Below are 12,148 nucleotides of genomic sequence, written 5' to 3'. Positions count from 1 at the left end.
TAGAAATCTATCGACGTTTATCAACAAGTCTATAAAAATGTGCATACCTTTTGACTGATTAATACTTTCCTAAAGAAATTATTTCAAAGAAGAAAGAGAATTTATGTACATGTGTTTATTGCATATTTGTAATGGTGTAGAACTGGAAGCAGCTTGAATGTTCCAAGATAAGAAGATGATTAAGCAAATTATAGTATTTCCCCTTGGTTGAATATAACACAAACATCAAAGTAGTAATTATATTGGCTATGTAATACCATGGAAAATGTTTAGATGCATAATGTGATAAAACAGTAAAATTGTATAAAATATAATTCTTTAAAAATATACAAATGAGAAAAGCCTTGGGGATTAAAAAAATGATAGTTTTATTAGCATGATGGTGTTTTAGGTGATCATGTCAATGTTTGTTTTCTAAACAATGTAGTATTTTAAAATAGTTGATAGAACATTTTAATATATAAAAAGTGATCCCAAAGCTATGGTTTTCTATATATCTATCAGAAGTAGAAAAAGGGGTTAGCTAGTAGAGTACAGCATAATGAAAAATGAAATGCATAAAGGGGTTGGAAAAATAATTCTAAAGATAAATATCACCAGATTCTATTCTGTATTAAGTTCAGATCGAGTCACCTAAATTTGTCTGTGTAGGAACTTGTAGGTTAAGATAGAAAGGGGAATGAATAACTCTTTCCAATTCCTACAAAATAAACTACAACAACGGAAACAACAAAAAATTCACCAACAACACCCAAAGAGAAGAGGCTAATTCTAAACTTCAAATACTGGCTACCAATAAAGAAACAGAACAATTCTAGAGTATGGCTAAGAGGCATAGTTAATAAGCTCCAAGGGTAAAGAATAAAATTCTTTAGACTCCCAGCTAAAAATAGCAAATTACATTCAATCAGGAAAAAAAGGTCCACAGTATAGTTGGGAGAGAGTGGGATGAGTCTGAGCTTAATTAACTGGGTGCAAAACACTACAGATTGCTGTGCTACGCAGTAGGTATGGTGGTTTAGTCAGGCATGGTGTTAAAGAGACTTTTTCAACCATGAAAATTGATTTGTGCATATCATCCACAAGAAAATTCTTGTCTTAGTCACCAGTGAAGATTGGTTTAAGGACAGGTTTCTGGGCTGATATTACATCTAAATATTCTGAATATTTCTCTGGAAAAACATTCACAAGAAGTTACACAGATGTATGGTTCACTTTACCTATTCCTAGAGAAATTATGTCTTTGCAAGTTTGGCAGGGTTAATCTCTGATTACTCTTTCTTATGCTGAAATTCCCTTTCTTATGCTGAAATTGATTTCCAGAAAACAAAGTGATGGCCTGTATGACACTTTTAATAATGTGGAGTTAAAGACTGAATGCCAAAAATGTTTACATGATTTCAAACTTTATGAAAACAAACTAACATTGGTTAGTCTTTCTTGGTACTGATAGTGCAAATGAATAGTTATACATGGAGTTTAGTGAATTTAAAATTAAATAAAGTGACATTGGAATACACCCACTCCTCTCTTATAGACATAGTTAGGTTCCAAAGACCAGATCATTATGTGAAAATTGGCATTATGCGAATATGGAGGATGACCATAGAATATGGTCATACGTAACTGCCAAATTACATCATTACATAACTGCCAAACCACTGAGAACCATGGCCCAGTCAAGTTGACGCATAACCTTAATCATCACAGCCAGTGTTTCTCAGACCTCAGAATTCGTTACTGCCAGACATACATCATTAATGTGCAAAATAATCAGTATATTTTTTACTATTGCCATAAATGTGAAATGTCAGATAACAAGATAGTCGATAAGTGAGGAGTAGGTGTGCCAGAATTCTACAAACATTACAGGCATATAAAAACTCTTGTGCAAAGATTTTATCCATAATTGAAGCTTCTATCTTTGTGAATTTGTTTTTTTGTTATGAGACTAATTGAACATATAGCTTCCAGAATTCAACTATATTCCATGTGGTACATCCCAGCTCCAACTTGACATTTAATATTTTGCTATAGAAGATGTCAGATGTCCAGTCCCAAGCCAGAAAATTAACGAATTACAAAAGAAAACAATGAGATATTTTAGTTTTTCCATTGTTAATTTTCTGTTTTGAATTTAAAATATAATCCCTAACCTCATATGCTTATGTCACGTTAGGTACTACATGTACTAGGGTCTCAGCACAGTCAAATGGGGACATTATGGAGTTTAATAAAGGGACCAATCCAAAAGTGTGGGTAGGATTAAAGGAAACTACCAAAGTTGGTGGAGCATTCCGGGCTAGCAACACCCTTAGGCCTGAGGCATAAGGGGAGGAGGAGTTTGTTAGAACTCATCGAGTTTTAGAACCCAATGGGAGTTGTGGTCCTTGTAGAAGAATACTTCTGTTATTGTGTGCTGTTGAGTTGATTCCGACTCATAGTGACCCTATACAGCAGGGTAGAACTGCATCATAGGATTTCCTAGGCTGTAAATCTTAACTGGAGTAGATTGCCAGGTCTTTTCTTCTGTGGAGTGGCTGGTGGGTTCAAACCGCTGACACTTCTGTTAGCAGCCAAGTGTTAAACATTGTGCTACCAGGGCTCCATGTAGAGGAATGTAGTTAACTGCTAAAGCCCAAATCTCACTTTTCTCCCACTTTTGGATTTACTGCCGGTGTCTCCCATTGGCTAAACCCAACTGCTAGGTACAGAGACAATGGTTGATGTGGTCCATAAAGGCCAGTCTATGGACAGACAGACCCATTGCCATCAAGTCTATTCTGACTCATAGCGACCCTATAGGACAGAGTAGAACTTCCCCCATAGAGTTTCCAAGGAGTGCCTGGTGGATTCAAACTGCCGACCTTTTGGTTAGCAGCCGTAGCACTTAACCACTAGTGTTTCCTCATGCCACCAGTGTTTCCTCAGTCTGTGGATTGACTAGAATAGATATCATGTTGAGTGTTTCCCTTGTTTTCGTTGGCCTTCTACTTTACCAAACATGATGTCCTTTTCTAGTCACTCCACAGAATGAAAAGGACATCATGTTTGGTAAAGTAGAAGGCCAACGAAAACAAGGGAAACACTCAATGAGATGGATTGACATAATAGCCACAATAATGGACTAAGACATACCAACAATCATGAAGGTGGTACAAGACCAGGCAACATATCCTTCTATTATAGTTAAGATCATCACGAGTTGGAGCTGACAGCAACTAACAACAACAGAGTCACAGAGCAGGAGGAGAAATGTGGAGAGTATCTGGAAGAACAAATGGAGATTATCTAGCACATCACCATTTAGTAAAAGAGAGACAGATAGGGTTAACTGTGCTGGTGGAACAAAAGAGCTGTTAAAAGATTACAATCTAGAAGTTGGGTAAACAGGAACCACACTCTGTCAACATAAGGTTGAAACAACCCTTGAATTAGTGTGTTTCTAGTCCCTTCCCCCTTTACAGGCCCCTGCATGTGCGGAAGAACAAAGTGTGACTTGCTGCTTAACCTTCCTTAGCCCTCTGAAGATTAGGATGTAGTGCCAAAGATCAGTGTGTTTGTGCTATATCCCATAATAAGTGATGCCAAGGGTTACCAAGAGGACTCCATCTTGAATATTGCTGGGTTCCATCTTGGATTCCAGATGCTTGTGCAACCTAATTAACATGCACCATCATTCTGAGAAGTACCTGCCCCTTGAAAGAAGCCCACTAAATATTCATTACTGTATTGTCTCCACTGTACCCACGTAAGCTGGTAACCTTGCTTCCTTTTTCGAGTCAGCCTTTTGGAGAGGCTTAGACCCCTGCTGACTCCTTTTGCTTGACTCAAGCAAAATAAAGCTTGCTGAAGATAAAGGTTGTCTTTCACGTGTATCCTTACTCAGGAAAAGACAAGGTCCTTTTGTGTCAGATTGGCAATTGGTAACAAAAGTACAGTGGATTGCATTTTTGGCAGTTGATTTTCTTATATCTGACCGCCTTCATTTAGGCTATATGGCAGGTCCCTGAAGTCTAAGTTTGCAACTCCTGGGGGAAAGAATTTTGGAGGTATTGGGAGTTCTGATATTGTTTTCTCTATTACACTAGTGTCATGGTTTGAATTATGTCCCCCCAAAATGTGTGTTATCAATTTGGCTGGGCCATGATTTCCAGCCTTGTGTGGCTGTCCTCCATTTTGTGATTGTAATTTTACGTTAACAGGATTAGGGTGGGATTGTAACACCCTTATGTAGGTCATATTCCTGATCCAACATAAAGGGAGTTTCCCTGGGGTGTGTCCTGTACCCCCTTTTATCTCTCAAGAGATAAAAAGGAAAGGGAAGCAAGCAGAGAGTTGGGGACCTCATAACACCAAGAAAGCAGCACCAGGAGCAGAGTGTGTCCTTTGCACCTGAGGTCCCTGCACCTTAGAAGCTCCTCAACCATGTGAAGATTGAGGACAAGAATCTTCCTTAGAGAGCTGGCAGAAAGAGAAAGCCTTCCCCTGGAGCTGACGCCCTGAATTTGGACTTTTAGCCTACTTTGCTGTGAGGAAATAAATTTGTCTTTGTTAAAGCCATCCACTTGTGATATTTGTTATAGCAGCACTAGATGACTAAGACAACTGGTGTATTCAAGAGACGGTAGTTAGCTGATTTTTTAGTCTCCCAGATGGTAAAGCACACATTTTATAATGTAAAATAACAGTAAAAATATGTCATGAAATAAAAGTGATCTTTAATTTATATCATTCTTTTTGTCTCTTATGTATCTTCTATTCTCTATTGTAACATTACTCATATTCTTACCTCTTTAATACATAGGTCATTTGGTCATTTAGTTGTGGTAAGATTGATCATACATACGAATGCATAAATGGGTTTGTATCAAAGGGATAGTATCAATTTTCAAAAAAATGTTTAAGTCCATAAGTGTTTAATGTTTTTTATGTGATCTTATGCCTCCAAATTAAATTAGTGACAAGTAAATTTGATTTTAGAATTTAGAACCACCTGGGTTCTTTTTTCCCTAAATACCATGAAAAAACTCATTATAATGCATAAAATTTTAAAATTCAGTAGAAAACAAAACACTATGTAGATATTAAGAATTGATCTCAAGATAAACTTAAAAATTTATGATCCAGTAAGGGAGTTCAAGCTTATTATAACCAAATATGAATAAAAGTACTCTAGGAATCATGGAGATAGAAAAACACTAAATAGACAGTAGGTAAGTGATAACTTTGATGAAGGGTAAGACAGTACACAACACTGGGAAAACCAGCACAACTGGTCCAAGGCAAGGTCATGGAAGCTCCATAGACACATCCAAACTTCCTGAGGGACTGAATTACTAGGCTGAAGGCTGTGGAGATCATGGTCTGGGGAAACATCTAGTTCAATTGGCATACCATAGTTTACGAAGAAAATGTTCTATGTTCTACTTTGGTGAGTAGCATCTGGGGCCTTAAAAGCTTGTGAGCGGCCATCTAAGCTGCTCCACTGGTCTCACCCCTTCAGGAGCAAGGGAGAAGGAAGAAAACCAAAGACACAAGGGAAAGATTAGTCCAAAGGATCACAGCTACCACAGCATCCACCAGAATAAGTCCAGCACAACGAGATGGTGCCCAGCTACCACCACTGACTGCTCTGACAGGTATCACAACAGAGGGTCCTGGACAGAGCGGGAGAAAAATGTAGAACAAAATTCTAACTCACAAAAAAAGACCAGACTTACTGGCCTGTCAGACACTGGAGAAATCCCAAAAGTATGGCCCTCGGGTGCCCTTTTAGCTCAGGAATAAAGTCACTCCTGAGGTCCACCCTTCATCCAAAGATTAAACAGGCCCATAAAACAAAACAAAGACTAAGGGGGCACACCAGCCCAGAGGCAAGGACTAGAAGGCAGGAGGGGACAGGAAAGCTGGTAAAAGGGAACCCAAGGTTGAGAAGGGAGAGTGTTGACATGTTGTGGGGTTGGTAGCCAATGTCACAAAACAATATGTGTACTAATTGTTTAACGAGAAGCTAGTTTGTTCTGTAAACCATCTAAAGCACAATTAAAAAAAGGCTCTGCAGTATTTTACTCTTTCCATGGTATCTGGCTTCCCTGAGTGCTTTGTTCACTGCATTTTACTTGTACTCTGTGTGCATATATATATACACACTTCCATTCAAACCATAATCTAACAATGTAGTAATGCTTCAATTAATTATACATGAAAATATTAGAGCCTTCAATTAACTAAAAAAAAAAAAAAAAGATCGGTTTCATAGTAACTGAAGGAAGAACAACAACAAGAAAAGCAAGCCAGAAGACAAAAGAACATATCGGAGATCTTACCCATAAGTAGCCTCTTGGCTGTATCAGTATACATTCTACCCAATTTTCTTCATCTACATTTCTCTGAAACTGTAAGTCATGTATAACTATGACACTGAGGCACTGTAAATCATTGAAAATAAAATTGTGTTTGTCTAATTTATTGTACTTACTAAAGCAGGGAAGTATATCAATACATTTAAGAAACATTTTCCCAAAGTGTAGAAAATAAGTTTTCTGATTGACTTCCAGTTAATCAAAAATTAAGCCACTTAATGAAATCATTTCAAAGTACTCTATTCTTTGAGCAACAGGTGTTACACAGTTTAGTTTTCTTTTCAAGTTTTTGTAATTGTACTCTTACAGCTTTGCCCCTGAATCTAAATTAGCCTTTTTTTTTTTTTTTTTGTAGGGCAGGAATATACATATAGTATACTGATTAATATAGACTATAATATTAAAATTATATGACACCTCCATGTTGTTTTTATTTGCATGTGTACATAATACATACATGTGTATGCATATGTAAAATTCAGTCATTTTGTACAATATGTTAAAGTTTAAAGACTTCACTGGTGGCAGTTTCAAGACCATTTCATTACTACTAATGGCTTAATGCCTAAAAACAGAACAGAGTTCTTCACAAGGTAAATTAACCAGAGAAATATGCCAATTTTGACTTCATTTCCATCCCTTTGAATGACTGGCATTCATTCTCTTTAGATTTAAAGCTCTTCATTGTACTGTTCCTCAACACCCTTTATAGAATTCCAGTTTGCTTTTCACCTATCTTTTAACAGTTTAACATAGACGGCTGGATCAAGTCCATTGTTCCAATTGTATGTAGCTTAAAAAGCTCTGCAGTATTTTACTCTTTCCATTGTATCTGGCTTCCCTGAGTGCTCTGCTCACTGCATTTACTCGTACTCTCTCTGTTTTCTAAACCCATTTATGCCTATTCTTTCTGGACACTTGTTCATCTACGAGCTTAAATTGACTTCTCTCCATTCTATTTCCTTAACTAAAAATGCACCATTAAGGTTGATTGAACCCTTTTAAAGCACTACATAAAATATGAAAGGCCATAAGAAAGTAGGCTACCAGTGTTTGTAAATACCTGTGTTCAACCAAACTGATAGAAAGGAATAAGGAATCTGGAAACTTAAAAATGTTATTGATTTTTTTTTTTTTTTTTTTTTTTTACAGTTTAGTATATTTTGCTTGTTCTTTGAGAGACACACAAAAAAATTCTTGCCTGGGGTTGGGGAAGAAGGTATACTATGCTATAACTAAAGATGGAACAAATAAATAAGAGCCAAATTCCTAAAATTATTTAAAACATTTTGTAGAAAAAGATAAACTAATGTTTAATAAGCAAGATGTAAGACATGGCAAGTCCATGATTAAAATCTACAGCTTTCTAATCACACCACCTTAATTTTTTATTGTTTAAAATAGTCATTGTTATTTTTACAGTTTACAAAAACAGTAAGACCATCACTAATCTTTTTTTTCCTATTGCATAATGTTTAAAAATAGAACTGTGCTGGTATGAAATATTTTTAAATATTTAGAAGTTAACTAGAATTATAAGATTAAAGACCTGATGAAACGTGGAATACTATTTGTGAAAAATACTTCACATTCATTTCTCAATGTTTGATAAAAATGTAATTAATTTCAAACGTTTACCAAAATATGTTATTTTGATGGATTTTTATTCAGAGCATCTGTAAATATTCTTATTTTTAATGATACAATATAAGAAAAATTTTGTTCAAACTTTAAAATAAGCATTTTATAATCACAGAATCTTATACGGAAAATGACATGTTGATGAATTGGCATTTACAACTGGTTAAATTTCTGCTATTTTCTTGATTTACCTCAAAAAGCATATAGTTATGGTAAGGCCTCACTAAAACGTAAATGATAAATAATTTTATTTCAGGTAATAAATACTTTGAAAACTGCTCCTAAGTTCCTTTGAATATGCCATTCTATTTCTAGGTTACAGAATTTCATCTTTTTGCTATAAAATCATTCATTTTGTGTTAATTTATAAGAAAAATTCATCACCCAAACAAAAAGTTTAAGATCTAAATATTCATAAATTGAGTGTGACAAATATCTTTTCAGTGATTTACAAAACAATTTTATTCACAATTGAAAGAAAAATAAAAAGAAAGCAAAAGTAAAATACTATAGTTCATATTTTATAAGATAAAAATTTGTTGAAACAGAGTATTACTAATAAAATAACTGTGTACTCCTTCTTGGCCTAGTTATAGAAGATAACTGTGAACTAAAACTGTAATTCATACAAATTTTTCTTTAAAAATATTTTTAACACACTAGATGAAAAGTATAGAAAGATGAATAAGACCAGTAGCTAAGCACTTGAAGTTCATTCAGATGCTAAGTTTTGTAGCAGAAGTATTAGAAAAACCAGTTAGTTTCTTCTATCCCACAAAGAAGCTCTGATTTTTTTAGATTCTTTGAAGAATCAACGGAGTCTGGCCAAAAGTGCTTGCTCCTACTTACACGGAACAAAAAATAATTTATTTCCTTTTACGTAAATAACATTTAATTGAAGCTAAAAGCCTACAGTATAAGAGTAAGATCTAATGTTTTAAAACATTAAACACTCCTGTTAATGTATGATATCTTATGAATAAGTGCTGAAATGGCGTGTTACTTAAATATAAAGATTATTTCTAAATTAGTCACGAGTGCCTGCAAACACACACACAGTGTACATTAAATATGTTGGGCAAAAACATGTTCACAACCATAGTTAATTCTGTGTCAACAGTCAGAAAATTCAGGATTATAAAAAAGTAGATCATTAAGTTTTTATTGAACAATCACTTAATTATAGTTCATCTTCATATCATCACTTTAACTCATCTATATTCAGTTCAGCATTGCAGGTTCCTAATCTTCGTTAAGGTGCCTTAACTAATCAAGCTTTCCAGGCTTCCTGTGGAATTGTCGTTAATTTAAAACCAGCCATATATTCATGCATATAAAATAAACCTGTCAAGACATTTTCTATTCATTCTTTCCCAGTGTATTTAGCAAAGAAATAATCATTTTATTTACATTTTCCCTCAGCTAAATACACTGGAAGAGAATGACCAGTTTGCAGTTTTTACATGCATTAGGGCTTTAAAATTTTTTAGGGCTTTAAAACAACTCATAATTAAATAGTTCATTTGTAGGCTTTTTAAGGAATTTGTCAGTTCACTTATAATCATGGAAAAAGCAATGAATTTGGAGTCGGAAAATCTAGGATTTGGTGTGATATCTACTTTTTCTTAAGTTACAGCTTTGTTATGTATAAATGCAGACAGTATATATTATGTCTACCTCATACAGTTGTTATAAGGATAAATTGTTTAAACTCCGAGCCAGAGGTTGTCAATTCAAAGCACTACCAATACCTGCACACCTGCCTGTTGTGTTGCAATCAGTTGTAATGTGTCACAAATAATTTTTAACTATAACTTAAACATGTTTATTATTCTTAGTGTCACTATCAAATTACATATTAGAAATTATTTTAACTTTCAAGAGGAAATTCAGATGTAATTAAAATTTTATAATAAATATAAAATATCTCAAAATTTGACAGCGTATATATTAAAATCAAATGATAAATCTCAAGTCTATTTAAAAATGCATAGGAAAAATGGCTTAAAACTATGCCAAACATTAAATGGGCACTGGATAATGAGTTTTTTTTTTTCTTTACACTTTTTATTCTTGAAAATTATTCTCTAGTGAAAATCTGTTACATTTATCTTCCCACCTTCTTTGTCATTTAAGACACTTTTTATTACATAAGTAACACATATGCAGTACTTCATTTATACATATTTAAAAATGGGAAAAAAAAAGGCAAATGATGTCAACTGAGTAACAGTGAAGAGTAGATTCTATCACAATATTGTAATGAAAGCAACTATAAAAACTAAAGGGCAACAAAGACATCTTCTGGACATCTTAAGAACTGCATAAAAGAACTGCATAGTTGTGCTTTAAAGGATCACCATGAGTCAGAATCAATTCAATGACAACTGCCAACAATATCCCCATGTAAATGTGACAGCTGTTCAAGAACCACAAATTAAGAACTGCAAAATCAATCTGTAATTTTCTTTGAAATATCAAATAATACATGATTAAAGACATACAGCATTTAAAGAAGAAAATTACAAAATTTTGCATACACACTGGAATTACACAGCTTCCAAAATATCTTTAAAACTATTTCCAAATAGATTATAAAGTAGAAACATGTTAATACAAATAATTTATTACCATGTAAGAAACATATAAAGTGTATGAAGCTATATACAGTGTTGAACCAGCATTTGAAAACATTTAAATAGAATATGAATTACTGAGACCTTTAAATATGAATTTAGTCATCAATATAAAGAACTGTACTTAACAAATAAACATGCAAATTCAAAACCATATTTGATGGATATATCATATATCTTACTACTACACAGTGTAATAGGAAACCCTGGTGGTGTAGTGGTTAAGAGCTATCTATGGCTGCTAACCAAAATGGTCGCCAGTTGAAATCTACCAGGCACTCCTTGGAAACCCTATGGGGCAGTTCTACTCTGTCCTACAGGGTCTCTATATTTTTGTCATACAATGTAATAGTTTAGAAAAACTATTTCAAGTGAAACGTAATTATTAAAGGTCTATGCTTAGTCTGAACATGTGTTTGTTTTAGCATGAAACTATCATTGTGGGCATAATACATACAATAAGGATTTGTATATGAAATTGTTCCTTTTCCTCTTTTTCTTGGAGCATAAGTGACTGGGTGGCCAAATTCAGGAGCTACTACTAATGCCCACGATTTATGTTTTTAAACAATTTTGGGGGCAGACTGTTTGAGGGTATATATATTTTTAAGCACTGCACTAAAACCTAATCTCTAGTTCAAATAGCAAAAATCATCTAGTTGTGTTTGGAAGAAATGTACGCTTCAGTTTTATGTAACCCCAAATGAACAGATATTCCACACATTTTCATATGACGGGCCATAATGAGATTTGAGAACCGTTTCCAATACCAGAACTAGGTTTCTGATTCTCTGGACTTTGTTTCACGACACTTTTATCTTTTCAAATTGCTGTATGATAAAATAAGTTCATTATTTTTCTAACACAGAAATTCAAAAGAATAATTAAGATAACCATAAAGAAAGCTTCAAAGGGGTGATTTTAAGTAGAATACACCAGGGGTGATAGATATTATCTTCTAATGGAGCTGAAGTGCTTCAGTAACATACCAAACCCAAACCAAACCTGCTGCTGTTGAGTCGAATTCCGACTCACAGTGACCTTATCGGACAGAGCAGAACTGCCCCATAGGGTTTCCAGGGCTGTAAATCTTTACGGAAGTAGACCACCACATCTTTCTCCCGTGGTCACTAACATAAGTAACATGATCATTTTATTCATTTTTTTTTTCCACCCACACCATCTACTAGTTTTTGCACAACTACTAAACAGAAATAGATATCTTGCTGTATGTTCATTTCTCTTTAGGCAGTTACATTTGATTTGATCTGGGAACGTTGTTGCCAGGTATTCTGTAAGAAATAAAATATTTATGAGTGAAATTATGGTGGCTGAATTTCTTAGTGGGTCGGCTAACAAGGTACTTTGCACTAAACACTTTACGTACTTTATATGTGTACAATTTCAAGAAAACACTAACAAAATGAACATGATCCTATTTTTGCTATTTAAACATGGGGTTATCCTGGGGACTCAGTGGGACACAACAAGTTATACCAGGGGAGT

At 34.4% G+C, this 12,148-nt stretch overlaps 1 protein-coding gene across 1 annotated transcript in view; it reads right to left on the bottom strand.

The window, feature by feature from the left end:
• Positions 1-11,818: 11,818 nt before the first annotated feature.
• The window catches only part of LRRC9 (leucine rich repeat containing 9), a 137,847-nt gene continuing 137,517 nt past the window's right edge, over positions 11,819-12,148 (bottom strand). The window contains exon 33 of the mRNA XM_049897440.1: positions 11,819-11,934. Within this exon, the coding sequence (XP_049753397.1) occupies positions 11,895-11,934 (40 nt within the window). The 3' untranslated portion in view covers positions 11,819-11,894. The remainder of the gene's footprint in view (positions 11,935-12,148) is intronic.

Source organism: Elephas maximus, chromosome 10 (genome assembly GCF_024166365.1).
Source record: "Elephas maximus indicus isolate mEleMax1 chromosome 10, mEleMax1 primary haplotype, whole genome shotgun sequence".
NCBI lineage: Eukaryota > Metazoa > Chordata > Mammalia > Proboscidea > Elephantidae > Elephas > Elephas maximus.
Note: the sequence above shows the minus strand (reverse complement) of the source record. Positions and strands in the feature narration are given on the sequence as shown.